The sequence below is a fragment of the Orbicella franksi genome, chromosome 2, assembly GCF_964199315.1.
Source record: "Orbicella franksi chromosome 2, jaOrbFran1.1, whole genome shotgun sequence".
Lineage (NCBI taxonomy): Eukaryota > Metazoa > Cnidaria > Anthozoa > Scleractinia > Merulinidae > Orbicella > Orbicella franksi.
In genome coordinates this window covers 27577601-27595941 of record NC_138146.1, presented here as the reverse complement: position 1 = coordinate 27595941, position 18341 = coordinate 27577601, and the positions used below count along the sequence as shown (strand labels likewise).

The window sequence follows — 18341 nt, the reverse complement described above, 5'->3', positions numbered from 1 at the left end:
AGTTATGCATTGCAGCCAGTGAATCATTAAAACTCAGTGTGTTAGAGTCAGTGTCTGAGGCCACCATTGGGTAGTCTTCTCACAACACCTGGTTTTGAGAGGTAAAAGAACTGCCCCAAACGGTCCCACTGAGCAATGTGAACTAAAAACACAACGGTATGTATAAACTAGGAGCCAGGATGTTATTCACTGTCATAAGTTTCTGGCAAGAAAAAAGTCAAAATAAAAGGGAAAATGCAGCCCTAGACTGATAAATTTTTTGTGCACTTGAAACGTAACGATTTGAATTCTGATGCTGGAGGTAGTATTTTGTTATAATTGTCACGCAAGGCCATACATGTAATTTACTACTGGGGAATTCTTAACGCTATTTTACACCCGCTTTCAGTGTTACTGTACGTACATAGGCGAAATCTTTGTCTACATGCCATGTAACCTGGCCTATGTCAAAAATGTAAGCACTTTTAGTGATGGAAGATGGATTTATTTGACATTAAACTAATGCTAGGAGTATCAAGAAGCCATTCCGTGAGAGATAAATCGACTGTTTTGAAGGTTTTCACCTTGCAAATACTGAAAGAGGTAGGGGTCCGTTTCTACAGGAAGTCACTAACAGAGCCGATCGACTCTACCCTCAAATCGTTTGAATTATCCCGTAAATCGGGAAATACGCAAAGTCCACAGCCATTTGAGGTCAGCAGTTATAATTTATTTATCATTTCTTCAGCTAATAACCAGGAAAATTGCCAGTCCCATAGTTAAACGGTCTTTCAGCCGTTTACATAGCATGTCGAAAGATGGCATGTCGAAAGATTGTCGAAAGATGTCGCCTATGCACGTAACACTAAAAGTAGGTGTAAGGAGAAAACGTTACCCATTTTTGTTTCGCATCCTACCACTTTTTTTCTTCTTAAATGCAACATGGTATGTCGAGTTTACACGCCTACAGTTTGTACAGCTCTGCCGTCGACTCCATCTCGATCTAGTTGACGGCTATGTTCGTCCAAAGACTCCACCTTTGTGATCAGCGGATTTACCTGGGAGACGTCAAGGTGTTGTATAACTGACTTCTAGTGTCCTCTGTGTTTCTGATGGACACTACAACATACCATATATTCAGTACCAAGCCACAGTTTGTTTTGGCGGCAAATAAAATAAAATGTTATACTTTTTGGTTGTTCTACCGATTGCCGCATTCTAGATGTACCCTCTAGAATCGAGAGTGATTACAAAACAACCAAATTTACGAGCTACGTTTCAGTCTACAGGCTTTGTTTACCACAGTTCACTGTTCGTCGATCAGTATTTAGGTTTTTTAAGCTTGTAGGTCATGATGGTCGAGGCTGCTGTCAAGGACGAACTAGGACAGTTTTTAAGCAAGAACATATCTGCAGAATCCTTAAGGTATGATAATTGTAGCTGCAAGCTATTTGGTACAGTTTTATCTAAAATATTATTAAGGCCTCTGGTTCTGACTGTAATTTTCTTCCCTCTGTAGTTGTGTGGATGATATCGTTCTTGGTTATATTGCAAGTGTCCTTGAAGAACTTGGAGAGGATCAAGAATTTGATGTTGATGATTTTGCTGAAATAATGGCTGCCTACATCCCAGGGTTTGATACAGTCTCCAGGTACCTGCATTTAACTCACCTATGATCTTATGGTTTTAATGATTAATAATAATGATAACAATAATTGGAAATATTTATACAGGGTAACAACTTTAGTTATAAATCTGTTATCAATGTGGGCCTTGTATTAAAAATAAAACGAAAATGAAATGAATAAAATAAAGGAAATAAAAGTTTATGTATTTGGTCTGCCCTTATTTCAGATTGTTATTGTAATTAATATTAAGACAAAGCAACCATACAGATTAGATTTGCAATGCAAGTGTCAATTTAAAACTACGGTGTGGTAAAAGATGGTATGTTTTGATTGCTGGTTTTGTTTGTGCAGGGAACATGTTTATAGTTGGATGCTTGACTTGGCACAGAAGCTGGGAAAGGCCAGAACATCAAGTAATCTAACTGAAGGTAAATATGAATTCTTGTTATTATGTTTTCACGTTGCTGGATCTTCCTGTATAAACGTTATTGTGAGAGGAAACTAGAAATACCATGTGAACATGAGCATTTCTGGGTGTTTCCACAGTTGATTAACCTTCTTCAGACTTTTATGTCAGGTGAGTGTTTCTACGACTCAATAGAGAACTGGACAAAGACTACATATCCAACTCACTCAGGGCCATGCTGGCTGTCATCAGGGGCGTAGCCAGGGGGGGTCCTGGGGTTCCCGTGACCCCCCTTTTGTAAGCCTTTTTTTAAGCAAACAACCTACAACAGGTGATGAAAACAACATGACAATCTAGTGAGTACCCTCACTTTGACACAGTGTGACCCCCCCTTTGAAAAATCCTGGCTACGCCTCTGGGGATAAAAATGGGAATGCCCTATGCTCCACTGAGGGGTCACAGGGATAAGACAATAACTCTATAGAGGATACATTGTGCTGTGAGAAAAAGCAGGGAAAATCACTGTTCTCTTTACTCTTGGGATCATTTGGGGGCTTCATTAAATGTTTTCAGCTGGAGGGTAACTGGTTCTCACAAGTGGGCTAAACTTATAGAACTGAACTTCTTAATTAAAAGAAAAACATTCCCTAATGTCAAACCAGGTCGGCAAAATCATTGTCACATCCAGTCAATATTTTCCTGGCGCCCAGCCCTTAATGAAACTACAGGCTGGATTACTTTATTGACAGTTTTTGACAGCTCTGTATTTCTTGGAGCAATAGTCACACTGCTTTTAGCCCTTTTGTACAGTAAATGTACTTACTGGATGTGCACAATGGTATGTTACTGTGAGTCATACATTGGGACTTGCAAAATATTTTTCTCTTCTCTCTTTAGAAGCTGTTTTAATGACAGAAGAAAATTGCCAGCGTTCACCATCCAGTTTAGAGGGAGATGTTTTACTAGGCAATGATGCTGTCAAAGAGGATCAAACAGGGAATTCATTGGTTCTCTTAAGTTTGGAGAGACTTTGTATAAATAGCGATTTTGATGAAAGCGGTATGGTTACACTTTCATTGAGTTCCAGATACAACAACAAAGAAACTGGCATTAATGAGCAGAATGTGGAGAGGGAAAGTACAGGAAATAATGGAAGGTAAGTGTTGCAATTGAATAAGAGAGATAAAATAAACTTATCAGCTCCCTTAGTGTTTGAAGTTTGATAAATACGGTAAAATGTAAAATTTAACACTGAAGTTAACAAGATTATACCACTTCATTGGTGAACTGAATCTGTGTCAAGAACCAGTTACAGGTAAATGTATATGTTATCATGTGAGATTGATAAGTTTTGAGGAGAATACAGTATTAGTCATGTACAAATTGGAAAGCAGGAGTGGTCCAGTGCTGTGCTCGCATCCCACCAATGTGTCCTGGTTTCTGAGATTTGGACCTGACATCAGATCTACATGTAGCTTGAATTTTTTGTTGGTTCTTGTCTTTTGGTCTTCAGGGGTTTTCCTGCTTTTCTCAACTTTCCTTCCTGCTCAAAAAAGCCAACACTGCAGATTACAATTTGATCTCAGTTGAGTCTTTTGACAACCCTGAAACAATCTTAAAACCAACAGTGCTTTGAAAGCATAAATAGACATTGCAATTGAATTAGCTAATTTATTTATTTAGTTTTTTTTATTTATTAAATAATTACTTAATGATCTACATGTATTTTGTTTCAAAAGAGCATTCGTCGCCAGTTTTGCAGGTTCACAATCCAGTTTAGAGGGAGATGTTTTACTAGGCAATGATGCTTTTACTAGGCAATGATGTATGTTATAAAATTACTGTTGTTTTAATTTTAGTTACAGTAAAGAGGTATTAGTGCTAGCAGAGATGTTTCCAGAAGCCAGTTCATTAGAAATAAGGAACTGTCTGATGGTTTCCAATGGTGACATTGAGTCTGCAGTGCAGCTGATGCTCTTAAAGAAAGAGAACATTGATGATGAAGGCAAGGAGAATTATCATCGAGTTCTAGATTTATCTCCAAAGGTACATGTAAGTTTGTACACATGTGTTCAGCATGTGGAGGAAGCCATTGTTTATCTTCTTAAAATGCTCAGTTGCAGCCTGTTGTAAACCGTGGAACTAAATGCTACTTGTATGTGAGGGAATTCAGTAGCATTTTCAACAAGAGGGAAACTGGTTTTCACAGGTGGGCAAAACATTTTGAACTGTGCTGCTTTGTAAGGAAAACTTTCCTCTAGATGGTCAAACCAGGCAAGCAAAATCATCCTCACAGCCAGCCAATTTGCCCAGTATCCAGCCCTTCATGAAATCCCTGCTATGCAATTCAATATGTCAAAATTGGTAAAATACACAATATCTTGTAAACTGTGCAGTGTCAATTTGACTATGTAAAATACACAATATCACGCAAACTGCATGTTGCTGACTTGCTAAACAGAACCTTATACTGCACCTGCTTGCCAATCACGCCAGCCTCATGCTATAATTTTCAGGTTCACTGTCCAAGTTCAAAAAGACAGGAGCTGCAGGAAGCGGAACAGCAAAGTCTCAAAGAACAAATGATGGCAAGGTATGCCGTATTGTAAAGGTGTAACAACATTCATTTATCAGCAGTGTTGATGCCAGGGTGACTAAGCAATCTAGTTCTCATTATCCTTATTTACAGTAATTTTTAGATTAATCATGTCTGTGAGATTCTTATGTGCATGTAGTAACTCAGGGAGTTCATGTGATGATCACTCCACCAAACCAAGTTATAGGTAGGTTGTGAACTACTAACTGGCAAACTGCTGCTCTAGTGCCATGCAGCTGTAGTAAAATGCGTCAAGTAATTGATTGGTCTACAATGTTTGGAATTATTTGAAGGTGGGAAAAAGTTGTTTTGGGTGAGGTGCATGCTGAGTACATTTGACATAACTATTTTTAGATGGCGCTGAGTTAGGTGAGAAAACGACCAAAGTTATTGACTTTACATGTACTAACGATATTTTTATTTTCTACTACTTTGTTTTAATTAGATATGGGTATGTTGAAGTCAGCCAAGAAGAAAAAACGCATCAACCAACGCTTCGCGAACAGGTATTTACTGATACCCTTCATGAGTTTAGACACTGCGGATCGACTCTGAGTTTGCGAGTCACTGGGCGACAAGACTTTCCTCTCCTTTTTAACTCTTGTCCCTTGATTATTTTACAACTACCCTCTTTTTGGAAGCGGGAGACGCGGTTGTCTCATGGTTAGTGCCCTCGACTCCGGATCGAGCCTGGCCGGCTGCTCTGTGTTGTGTGTTTGGGCAAGGCACTTTACACACGCAGTGCCCAGGTGTATAAATGGGTAGTAGTAGTGACGGTACCTGCGGATTCAAAGCTGAGAGTAACCCTGCGATGGACTGGCATCCCATCCAGGTTTGGGGGGGGGGGGGGGCGGGGGGGGGAGTAGAAATATCCCTAGTCGCTTCATGCCACAGAAACTGGAGATAAACACCGGCCTGGTGGGCCACTCGGATCGTATGCAGAATTTGCCTCTCTTCAGAGAAACTCGTAAATCACCACACACATGCGCAGCCGCTAAATGATAATTAGTTAGTCTCATTGAGATACTGGAGTTTGCTATATGACTGAGAAGATTATTTCATCTTGATTGGCCGAGAGCAAGCTAATTTATCGTTAATGCATTATTCGTCTGTTTTCAGGGAGAAAAGAAACTGGTTCGATATCGCAACAATCAAGTTGTAAGCACCAAAGGCGAGCGGTTTTCTCATGTGAAACAAGAGGAATCCGAAGAAATGAAGAAGACGTACGTGAACATAAAACCCGCGCGGAAATATCGCTTCCACTGAGTTTGGAACTCTGCTCGTGTGATCATGAAAGACGCGAAACAATAATCATTTCCGTATTCTGCGCGCTGAACGCGCGTGTGCTGGAAACACCTCCGCGAAGACGTTAAGGCGCACCCAAACTCGCCAAACATTTCGAATCAACGTATTGCAACATTGTTGTGGACAACATGTTGCATAAGTTTGTCTACCCTGTGACAACGTTATGCAAGATTTAGCATGGTGCTAGAAGGCGGCCAAACGTGTATTACATGTCTTCGGCAACACTGTTGCTATACAAAATGTATGTTGCATAGAAATGTTACAATGTACAAATGTACGTGTGTTTGGTCAAGCCTTTACAATACGTTGACACTCCACTTCAGTTGCAAAGCGTAATCTATATTATTCGACCATACTTGTGCAGAAACAATCGAAACAAGGAACGAAGTCAAGCCAAGAGGGGAGTGTCTATTGCGTGGCTGACATGTTACACGTTCCACGCGCTGCAAGGACGACGATAAAGGTGCTTTCGAAAAGCTTAGTGCCAATGAGACATACTTTATATCGAGTTGTGTCATTTTGAACAAGAGAAACCGTGTTAGACTATGTTTATCTCTTTATCACCAACTTTGAATAGTTTTACCTGTACGTAATTGCGTTTTAATGCGTGGTAGTGGCCCGGGTAGCGGGTTTTTAGTTTGGTTTATAACCACTTTATTTCATGTCATTTATCACTTTTTGTGGTTGTACGTTTTCAGGGACCTTATTAACAAGCGATAACGCAGAATTTACGACATCACTGAGTGATTTTTCACCGTGCGTGGCTCTTGAAGAACCCCACACGTTTGGTACTTTTAAGTGATTTCTATCTCTGACTTGCGTGGTCCTTGACAGCTTTTTCACAACTTGTCATATTTGCTTTTATGGTTAAATCCAATGTTGAAACAGCAGTTGCAAATACCTTTTTTGCATCTTAGCACTTGTCATTTACACGTCATACTACGAGTTTGAATCCTTGCTTTGTCCAAGGGAAAGTTGTGCGTGAGCAAAACCTATATCATAACTCAATCACGATGTAGTATACAAGTCACATAGCATATTCTCAATGCTTCAATCAATTATTTTATGACAGGTAATCGTTTTGCCCTATTCAGCGAACGAGCGCTGTGGATGTATACAGCTGTACGTGGATTTCCTTAAGTGTGCATTTATATTCTTCGCTGACGATAGTTTTAATGATAAAGCACCCACCACATTTTAAAACCTCAATTTAAAAGCCGATAAAAGCATTTCAACATGTCGGTAATAACTTAATGCCGTCGAATGGGCACCTTTACCTTTATTTTGAAGAAAAACGTTTGGTAAATTGATTTAAATAAAGTGCCAGTATAGATCTACTGTGATATTCCCTGTAAAAACAACCGACGTAGCGCAAACGAAAAAGTAATGGTGGCGCTCTGAAAACTGGCCTTGAACTGATTCAAATCATTGGCGGTTGCGCCAGCTGTTTTCTTTCTTTAGATTCGTAAATAGACTTGTAATCCATTTATATTCCTTTGCATAATTTTATTAACCTTTTTTTTTTTTTCTTGCATTAGGCAAAGAGTTGTTAAATATTTAGTTATTCCAGAGACTGAGAGTGTACTATAGAAGGAACTGTTATTCGGCTTATACCAAGAAATTCATCTTTGTTCTGGGAACAAATCTCATCTTTAAATGAAAACTGAGGTAATGCATTCGAATAAAGGAGCTTTCTACATACGGTTCTGAAATCCGGCTTCATAAATGAGTAAATGACGGGATTTATGATTGAACCGAAAGCTAGGGTAAATGGAGAAAGAACAGTTATGGCCTCGGGCAGTAGATGTGGCTTGCCAACAGCGTAAACCAAAGTGGTCCAGATGATTGGTAACCAGCTTAAAACAAACATCACGGCAATCACTCCGAACACTTTAGCGACTTTCGCTTCCGAGGATACCCTATTAGCTGTTGATTCGTTGAGAGATCTCCCGTGCACAGAGTTGGTGATTTCTTTCTCTCTTTTGACGATTTTTCGAACTTGACGGAAAATTCGTAAGTAGCAAAGGAAGATCCAAATATAAGGTGCCGCGATGCCCAGTATCAGGATACAAAATTGGTATATCTTTAAAGCTAAAGCTGCCACATCGCTGTCAAGCCAGCAGACTGGAAGAACAGCCGAGGTCACAGCTGTAAGCCAACAGAGAGTCACGATTGTCCCAAAGTACTTCGCAATAATCTCTGCATAGTTAAATGGCTTCATGCAAGCCAAGTGTCTGTCAAATGTTACAGCGCTCAAATTGGCCACGCTTCCTACCAAGGCGGTGGTGTATAAGATATTGAGCGCTACAGGCGACACCACTGATAAGGCGTACTGAAGGAACAGAGTCACTCCTACTAAAATGTCCGACACCGCCAATGAAACGATGAATCCATTTGTGTAAGTTCTTAGATTCCTGTTGATACACACGAGAAGGCAGACTGCGCCATTAGCGATCATAACAAGAACTGCCAAGACGCTGATAGGTATCACAATTTTCGCAGTCGTCATTTCGACTGTAGTTGTCCTCTAATGCTAGTAGTGATTGCTTCTCGCACTGTAATTCAAATAGATGCGAATCTTTATTGTCTGAAACGAGGATAAAAACAGCCAAGAATTGCAGCGACGCATTATCAGATACGAGTACTACGATTTCACCGCAGATTATATAACCGCGACCGACTTACCACGGCTTAGTTCGCTTCTCAGTTTCCTCGCGGCAACTTAGTTTTGTTCGTTTTAAACGATTCCAAGTTGGATTGGTAATCAACCTGTGACGCTGGAGAAGTCCTTGTACGCTCACGCAAGCCATAAACGCGGTAGCCAATAAAAAGCTATCGTGGCGGTTTGTTTAACGTAAGCAGCTTACTTTCAGAAAGCACTATATGGTGGATTAGTCTCATGTCCGTCAGTTAATGCCGTGTTTCGGAAACAAACAACTGAGGATATTGGCCCTTTAATTATCGAGGTGTACTCAAAAATGTAAATCGTGGAAAAATTTGTCATTGCGAAAAGATTCTAGTTTTTGCAATTTTTTAGAGCTTCTGTTTACGAATCTATACAATCGGATTCAAATGAATCACGGCAGTTCAAAAATCACGACGTGCAACTGGTTCCTCGCTAGTAAATCTACAATTATAGGACATATGTCTTAAAGTGTTTTCAAAAAGCCAACATGTGTAGCCCACCCTCATTTAATTAAAGCGATCAATTTGTTCTCTTTTTTTTTTACCTCCCCTAATATCACATTGTTTTATACAATCGAGTGGAGAAGAAAACGTCTCACTGACGACCACTTTTTCCTTGTGAAATCTCATTTTAACCTGCGATGGTGATAAAAGAAAGTGAGCCCTAATTTAAAGAAAAAAATTAGATAAAAGGTAAACGATTGGTTGTCAGAGTGATTTGTTTTTGCTAAGAAATCATGCGAAGCTAAATGTATGTAAAGTAGAACATCGCTCGTCTTGATTGTTTTATTAATATTGCTTGATTGTATAACATGAATTTATGGAGTATCACGAACCATTATTTCGGCTTCCATTGTGGCTTTTCTAGTTAACGTAAGCCGAGGAGAGCTACGTATAAATGGAAAGTTTTATTTCATCTGACGTGCGAGGCATTTATCAGGAAATGACGACTGATCCAGTATTTTTCTTCTCTAATGTTTAGTTTTTCTTTCCGTCGCTTTTTGATAAACCGCAATTTCACTTATTATCTTAATGGTTTTACTTTTATTTACGGGAAACAAACGCCAGCTCGCTGAAAATGTTCAAAATTACTAATTTCAGTGATTCAGATATTAATATTAATAATTGTTTTATGAGAATCTGTTTGCCTTTAGTGAGTTAACTCGAGGTCAACACAACTAGACCAAAATCAACACTGATATATATAAAAAGGAATAATGCAAAACAACGTTTGCCGTTGACGCGTACTAATATATACTTTGAAGTTAACATCAGCTGAAAGATGCCGCTTACCGAATTAATCCGTCATATTGACGGCTCCGTTTGTTAACAGTGGTTTCCAGAAACACATTCACTGATAATGGTGCCGCTGGTAATTGCACGCAACGAATAAAATCGTATCTGACTGCTTGCTTCACAAACGTCGTCATAGTTCAGTAACACTGGCACCTCATATCAGGATTTTATGATCAGGATGAATAAAGATTGGACATTTGCAGGTACCTCTTCGAAAATATAAAATCATACCAGAGAATTCACATTTGCTCCGGTTTCTAGGACAATCGCCTTCGACGGAGGTTTGTTGTGTTCAAAATGTTTGATTCTTCATAGTGTTATCTCTCCGAAAAATGTGATAATGTTATTGCATTTGTTTAATTCAGAAGCTCTCTTCAAAAATTCATCTGACTCATAACCAGAATCCTCTAAACACTCTTTCCTGCACGTAATTGATGCAATGACACCTCTTATTTTCTTTCGACCCCAGCCGTCCTCTCTGATCGTTTGGGTTGCCCCTTCATCGGTGCACTGTTTTGCTTACTTTGCATTACTCTCAACGTCACTCGATAAATTCATCAACAGCTGAGAAATGAGAACTTTTCCTAACAGAAGTGCACTGCATTGTTCACGTGCAAATTAGAACGCGCCCATTAACGTTTTCTGTCTTTCGTTTGTATAAGGACACTTAAGTCTACTTTGGAGTAAACAGTGTTGTCTAAAACACAGTGACCCTTGAAACTTCAAATCAGTTTAGACGACAGTGTTTTTTTGACTGAATCGAACGTAATCACTGTTTCGGGGTTTGCTTAGTTCTGTAAACTCAAGTAAGCAAGTCCAACCAAAAAACTATTGACAGTGGCGGATCCAGACCTTGAGCTAAGGGGTGGAGGGGGGGGGGGGGGGGGAGGGGGTTACTTGGCCTGCCGGCTTTTCTTCCCTCGGCGATTTTTTTTCTCTTTTACCAAAATTAGGGGCGAGGGGGGTACCTGGGCCCCTCCCCTAGATCCGCCACTGAGTAATACCAAGAGAGAAAGGGGGTGAGATAATTAAATAATCCCCTATATAAGCCTTGGTCCTAAGCTAATGCATCTCAAGTTATCTTTACATCACATCTGGCCTCAGAAATCCCAGATAGCAGATCCTGTCACGCGAATTTTACTTACTGGCACGTGGGCAGCTCAGTGGCTACAGCTCCGCGAGAACATCGACGCAAAGCGCATGGTAGCGTTATCTGCGGGAGAACTGGTGATTAACATATCTAAAAATTTCTTGACAGGTGTTACCTTGGGAATAAGCCCTATATTGGCCTATAGGGGATTATCTCTATTATTCTCTCTTGGTAACACGCTCAAACAAATACGTTTCCGCGGGAGGTCAGGTGTAGACAAAAAATAGAGCTCTTCCCTGGTCTAAGCATCACAGCAGCAGAGCATGTGGAACACGAGAGACATTTAGCCACCTCCAGTGCAGTAACTGACTAAACGATATTTAGTTCAATATGCCCACAGAACTCATTCATGTTGCCGACTGTACTATTCCATGACAGTCTTCTGTGTTCTTTTTTCACTTTTGTAAAATCATGGATGCAATGGACGAGACGATCTCCCGGCACCACAGATAGAGTCGAGTTTTCCTTCACTACGTCCAGAAAGAGGATTCAGGATAATCAAAGCTTTTCGCAAATTAAGGTGGCTTACTACGGCTTTGAGGGAGTGAAAGAGCCTAACTTTATACTAAGATATTTCAACACGTTTTTTCCTTTCTCTAATTACTGCTTGCTTAACCCTCTAACCATCATCTGCGACACTTGAACAATACAAAAGGTATGTCATATTTATTAATAATTATTTATTAATAGCCAAAAAATAGTTCTAGTGACGTTTTTCTCAAACGCAACCCTTCCGACCTTACCTCAAAATTTTAGGAATTAGAAAAACTAAAATACAAATCTGGAGGACAACCTTTTAGCTATTTTTGTAAAAGGCAAATTTTCACTTTTTTTTTTTTTAAGTCCGTCTCCCATTCCCCTTATTAATTAAAATGAAACTCAAATAATTCTCCCTCTTAAATTATGAGGCTATATATATATTTTTCTTTTTTAGGGCTTTATTGGGTTTCAATTATCTAACACATAATTACGTAAAACATAATTATGGAAAAAAAAGAACACTATCCTAAGGAAAAAAAAGAATAACAAACGAAAGAAAAGGTATAATACCCAAAGGGGCAAGCACGAACGAGACCAAAGGACCCATGCAAGGTGCCGCCCAAGTGGAAAATTTTGTTCAAAAAGCTAAAAATTGCACAGTTGTGTTAGCACATATGAATGTCAAAAGGAAAAATTTAGTGTGCGCTATTAACGATGGCAGGCGCACGATCTTACAAGTGACCAAGTGCATGAGCGTTCCACGTCAAATGTTGTTCGCAAAAGGCTTGTCGGAGTTTGTTTCAAGTTTTATTACCGTTCTGAGTTTCATTTTCGACAAGAAACTTTTGCTATAAATAGAGAAATCCCTCTTCTACATTTGCTAGCGTTTTTGAGTCGATTGAGTTAAGCATTAGCCTACTTATCAAAGTAACGGAGCCGTTATTTTTGTGGCTTGAGCGGATAAGACTTGATCAAATTATTTGGTTTTAACAGTAAAAAAATTCCTACGCCCACAACAACGTTTCAGAGTTTGTTTTAAAAAGTTTTTAAAAACATCGATACTGGAAAGGATACTTTTAGGGTTTCCGGGATACGGGATTTTAACGGGATGCGGGAAATTTGAAGGAAAAATTAATGGGATATGGGATATTTAGTTCGGATGAAACGGGATATCGAGTGGGAAAATCGTTAATGTTTGCAATTGGATTTAACGGAGTAAAGGATATCTAGGCCAAATAGTAACGGTATGTGGGATTCTCGGACCCCCAAATGGAGCCTCCATAGGCCAGGTTCGATAGTTATATCAATATTCTAACATGGCTCCGAGGCTTTCGAGTCAAAATTGCAAATTTTTTAATTTTCTTTTGTCTCACAATTCCCAAACGAGACTGTGATACATAGGTTAGAATATTGATACAACGAACGTGGCCTATTGTTGAACGTCAACCTCAGGACACCGTAAGACGTTTCAGTATTCAAATTCACACATTAATTGCCTGAAAGTGGTCAGTAATTGGACATACGTAAAGATGGTTACTTTGGTACTCTGTGGTCTACCGGCAAGAATTAAATGAAATCAGGAGCTATAATCGGGGACGGAGACCGTAAGCGCGCGCCATTTCTAGTATTGGGGTTGTCCCCATGATATGGGACAATAATTCTATTTTTAGAACAAATTGCGCCATCGCCTGCGGCACACGCGCGTACATGCTGCGAGGATTTTTGCGGATGTCGCGCGGGGGAAATGGCGTCCGAAATTCCCGATATTTTTTATGTTTTTGGCCCACAACTCAACGCGTTTACGTCAGTTGGAATTTTGCTTAAGTATTTTCGTCGTAAGCTGCTCCAGTTTGAGTGAAGTAAGACAGTGTCGAATTTGGGTATGTTCCGCTTTAAGCTTAGATATATATCGCTGACCAAGTTGTGTTCTGACGGATGCTTCTTTTACATGAGCTGTACATTACTCCACTTTAAATTTCACATATGTTAAAGATTAACAGCTTTTCCATTACACAACAAAAAACTAGCTCGATATATTTAGATATAGCAGAGCTTCAGGACCTCATAGTTTCCTAGCTCCTCTTGCCACACGCTTCCGAGGAATTTGCCAGTCTATCGCGACCGAAAAGTAAAACAAAATAATTGCTAGTTTGAGTTTCGCCTGAATTGTAAGCAACGCTTGATGTTTCATTAAGGCCCAATAACTTTATGTCCGTAGATACCGCTCAGTTTTATTCGTGTAAAAATCCAGTAAATTCTCTGTTGTTGATGAATGAGAGCGCTCGCCGATGCGTGTTTTGTACAGTCAGTAAACATGACAAATTGTACTTCCGCCGCACTTTCGTGTGAAAGCGTACATCGAACTCAAACAATAACTCTATAGTTTTTAAATATGTTTAAGCTTGATAAATGTTTGAGAACATATTAAAAGCTAAGCTGAAAATATGCGAATAAAGGAGAAATAATCAGCAAAGTTACGATGACGCTTTCTTTAATCAACTTCGAATAACCATTTCGATTTTGTTGATCGAGTTATCAAACTCCTTGTCTATTTCCATTTTCGCAGTGTAAAACTTCACTATGCTTATGTTGAAGAAACACACATGATGTTAGTAGCCTTTTTTGCGTTCGTGAAATTTGTTGCAGCATCTCAGCAGAAAAGATAACGAAAGAAATCTTTGTCAAGATTTGTTGACAATTGAAAACAACGACTCGGACTTGAAAGTGCACGAGCCGCACTATGCAAATGAGCTAATTGTACGCGTCAGACTTTCCTTTCAAAAACTTTTGCAAACTCACCAAACAAGCAGAAACAATAAGAAACCATCAAAACAGGTTTTGGTTACGATTAACCATTGTCCGAGAAACTCACAAATTAACTCGATACCAGAGTAGAGAGTTTTCTTGCTATATTCTTAAGTCAGAACAAACACAAAAACATACGCGTAAGCTTACAACTAGCGCGAGCAGATCTTATTATTCATTCCCAGCGCGAGATTGAAGTCTTGTTTTCGACCCTGAAAAACCCACCTTTTCCGTTGGCTCAGAGCATAAAACTACATATAAGGGCCCTGGTTCTTAGTCCCTGTCTTATTCCCTGCCATCGCTGTGAAAGATACGCAAGAGAATCTCTCAACTCTCACCATTTGATCATGCAACGTGACAACATCCACACGAGAACCCCCGACATGTGCGTGGATCCGCGCGGATATATGACGTCAGGATGGCGCAATTTGTTCTAAAAATAGAAAAATTGTCCCATATCATAGGTGCGCGCGGATCCCAAGACTTACGGTCTCCGTCCCCGATTATGGCTCCTGATGAAATACAAAAGATTCTGATTTTCTTCCAAATACAGTGAATTGTGGCTAATTGCCTCAGGAAATTTAAATAAAATTAGGTCTGTTCTAACTTTAAAACTATGTTTCTGTTCGCCCTTTTTTGCCTTTACCTTGTACAAAACACAATACTTTTCGCCTGTTACAAATTATTCTCTCTTGGTTTTGGCCTGTCGTGTCAATTTATGTGACATTAGCTTAACCATTTACCTTTTCCAGGACTTTGAAGCAAAACAAAAATAACTTAAACAGCATCCGAAAACGTATAATAGACTTTTCCCCATTTTTCTCTGATATAATTTCCTGCAAATGGGAAACATAAAACAGTGCTCGGCTTTTCACCTGCCACTTGAGTATCATCAATGCTTAGTCACCGTACATTGAGTCTCCCATCACACTGAAAACAACCGATTTCTATGATATTTAATTAAACTATCTATTATAAACCTAAATATCCCTTTTATTGTACTTTGATATTGTATTAAGCGAAAGAAAGATATTGTGGTTGCTGTTGTTAAAATCACGAAGTTGTTACTTTGAACTTGAACGTAAATGTACTGCACCAACAATAGTGTTAAAAACGTTGTGTATTTACTTTTCCAGCGTTAAAAATGTTTTTCATTGACCCTTAGGCTCTCGACTTCTATTTTAGAGTCATAAATTTGCCGAGAGGTCATCAAAGTTTCTTAAGCAAGCCAAGTCAGTCTTGATTCTACAGATGATGAAGCGGCTTGCTTCTCTCTTGCTTTGCCAAGCCATTTTCCAGCTTGCAATAGCAGCGAGTCTTCACGATCTGGTAAGTATACAGCATATGATCGTTGTACAATTCGTTGTACATTGTTATTATTACTCAAGTTATTTATCCAGTAAAAGGTGGTGGAATGCTATAGTGTAGTCCACTGCCAAGCCTTGAGACCGCGACTCCACTTCTGACCTCATATCTACGGTGATTTCTCTTTTTTGATTACCAACAGAGGCAAAAATGGATCCAAGCATCCCAAGGTACCAATGCTACTGCATTCCTGTCTCTCGATGACTCGTTGCTGCTTCCGTTAAAGCATGAAAAATATGCCAAAATGCGCCTCCATGACATTCAAGCTGTAACATCCAAAGGCATAATCTGATTTTTGACGATGATCATGAGGACCCATGAGCCGTGATTTGTTAGAGCGATCTCTGACACCGTATTCTTGAGACTGTCGAGTAACCAGTTGACTATCTGAAGAAAAATTATCTTTAGAATTGAGCAAAAACCAGTTTCGAATTATTTATTTGAACAGCGAGGCTAGATTTGTTGTCGTGGGGACGGAAAAATCGTTTGCTGTCTTACCATATAATGATCGATTCGTGTGCCTTAATGACTTTTTGTCTTGTGAAATTTATTGAATTTAAATTAATTTTTTGCAGAAACCAGAGATACAAACACAACAATTTCGGGAAGAGGTATTGTGGACTTTGATGTTATGATCTTGTGTGGAACTGGAGAAAGTGCGATTCATTACAATGGCTACGGCTGTTACTGCGGTTTGGGTGGTCAAGGAACCCCTGTGGATGACACAGATAGGTAAAAAACAACAACAAAAAAAACCGACATGAACATAACACTGACGAGGGAAGAACTTGCACGAATGGGGTAACAGAAGCAAACTCAGACAGTTTAATATGCAACGTATCTATGATATGTTCTCAAAGCAAATGAATTATCAGGAGCTTATAAAATCGAGATGAGAGGCGCGGTGTCCTCATGGTTAGTACGCTCGGGGACATTGTGCTGTTTTCCTGGGCAAAGCACTTTACTCTTACAGTGCCTCTCTCCACCCAAGTATATGAATGGGTGCAAACAAATCTAATGATGGGGTTAACCCTGCGATGGACTAGCATTCTATCCAGTGGGGAGTAGAAATACTCCATGTCACTTCCTGCTACAGAAAACGGGATAATTAATCTTCGGCCTGATGGGCCATTTGGCTCGTATGCAGACTTTTTTATATACATAAAATCGAAATGGTGAGACCTTTTCAATTTTCGCATACTTTTAGATTTCTTATATGTTTTGCTTCCTAACAGAAGTTCTAACAATTTTGATATTCAGGTGCCGCAAAATACACGACAGATGCTATGACGGGATAAAGAAGTCAGGCACTTGTTTCTCTCCGAAACGGACATTGTCGACATGCCTTGTGTGTGTGCGACTCAGCCGCTGTGCAGTGTTTTATAAAGAGCAAGAACACTTTCAATAATTCTTACAAGAGCTATGACAAAAAGAACGAATGTCAGCTGTAATTTGCCTTCAGTACTGAAGCATTAAACACGTTAACAGTCGAAAATGTCTGTGTCTTATACTTTGTTACCGATAATAAACAATTTTGTTGAATTCTTGCTAAGGGCCTGCTTACATGGTGAACTTCAGCCCGGGCTGAAATTTTAGCTCGGCTAAGGGGGCTGAAATTTTGTTGCGATTACATGAAATATTTTCCTCGGCGCCAAATATGAAATTGCGCGCGAAGAGTCTCAGGAGAATCAAAATGGCGCCGAGAACAGGTATCGTGAAAATAGGCGCATTGCTTCTCTCGCAGTTTGGCCTTTTGTTAGCGTTCAATTTTCAACTTTTTGGGATGGTAACAGCCAACAAGATGATGGAACTGAAACGAAACCTGTCTTTGGCTACATATCTTTCAGCCAGAAAGACGTACTTGCATAGAAAGAGAAGATATAAATGCGAGCCATGGCTTCCCTGACAGCCTCGTAATGTTTAACCTTGTCTGCATTGAAGTCGATGTTCTTATATTCCATCTGAGCTTTGAAATTAGCGAGACAACGAATAAGATTCTCTATTGTATCTCCTTTAGTCCACTAAAATAGCTTCTCCTTCGTAGCGGCAGCCATCTTGTTTACTAGAAAACAAAATCACTGGGCATGTCCAACCTCGCTGAAATTACGTTCCGATTTTTCAGCCAAAAAAAAAAAAAAAATATTCAGCCCGGGCTGAATCCTCTCCACCTAATCGCCAATTTGATTTTAAGCGGATTTGTTTCAGAAGCCAGGTTGAAATCTGCCATGTAATGAGGCATTAAGGGCGAATGCCAAGACTAGGCGCATGCTCAAACTTTCGCGTGAGATTAAAGTGACTTATTCCTCGACCCCTAAGTGATTCTCTTTTGAGCGTGTCTGATGGCGCGGCTAGCTCTGGAGAACCCGGCAAAATAGTCTGTTTTGATTAGTTTCCTTTGAAAAAAATGAAAGCTCTTCATTATCCATGCAGTTCCTTTTTGAAAAAAAAGAAAAAAGAAAAAAATCGCTCAAACAACGGACTGCATTTAGGACGAACTCAGCTTTTTTATTCCACATGCATGATGATCATAGGTATAAACGTCTGTATACGAGCAGAGTGGCCCATCAGACCGGCTCTTATCTCCGGTGTCAGTACCATGGAGCGACCAGAAGTATTTCTACTCCCTCCTGGATGGGATACTAGTCC

The 18341-nt window shown here is 39.6% G+C and overlaps 2 protein-coding genes across 3 annotated transcripts; one reads left to right on the top strand and one right to left on the bottom strand.

Annotated features, from left to right (window-relative positions):
* Window positions 1-1134: 1134 nt before the first annotated feature.
* On the top strand, window positions 1135-7619 carry LOC145479031 (CUE domain-containing protein 2-B-like). 2 transcript variants are annotated; one of them, XM_081457274.1, is made up of 8 exons: window positions 1135-1404; window positions 1499-1630; window positions 1959-2035; window positions 2911-3169; window positions 3873-4059; window positions 4530-4606; window positions 5055-5115; window positions 5729-7619. In XM_081457274.1, the coding sequence occupies exons 1-8, from the start codon at window positions 1331-1333 to the stop codon at window positions 5873-5875; spliced, it is 1014 nt and encodes a 337-aa protein (XP_081313400.1). In that variant the 5' UTR covers window positions 1135-1330; the 3' UTR covers window positions 5876-7619. The 2 variants fall into 2 exon arrangements, 1 of the variants encoding a protein (XP_081313400.1); XR_014048363.1 differs by lacking the exons at window positions 5055-5115; window positions 5729-7619 and having other exon boundaries at window positions 3873-4222; window positions 4530-4568.
* LOC145479032 (D(5)-like dopamine receptor) lies at window positions 7476-9172 on the bottom strand. Its single transcript, XM_081457276.1, has one exon. It carries the CDS (start codon window positions 8421-8423, stop codon window positions 7476-7478), a length of 948 nt encoding a protein of 315 aa, XP_081313402.1. The 5' UTR covers window positions 8424-9172.
* Between the last annotated feature and the right edge of the window lie 9169 nt (window positions 9173-18341).

Excerpts from the sequence above, each read along its gene's own strand:
- LOC145479031 (XM_081457274.1), top strand. The coding sequence starts at position 1,331 with ATGATGGTCGAGGCTGCTGTCAAGGACGAACTAGGACAGTTTTTAAGC. Across the intron at positions 1,631-1,958 it reads GGGTTTGATACAGTCTCCAG|GGAACATGTTTATAGTTGGA; the intron begins GTACCTGCATTT and ends TTGTTTGTGCAG. Across the intron at positions 3,170-3,872 it reads AGTACAGGAAATAATGGAAG|TTACAGTAAAGAGGTATTAG; the intron begins GTAAGTGTTGCA and ends TTTTAATTTTAG.
- LOC145479032 (XM_081457276.1), bottom strand. The coding sequence starts at position 8,423 with ATGACGACTGCGAAAATTGTGATACCTATCAGCGTCTTGGCAGTTCTT.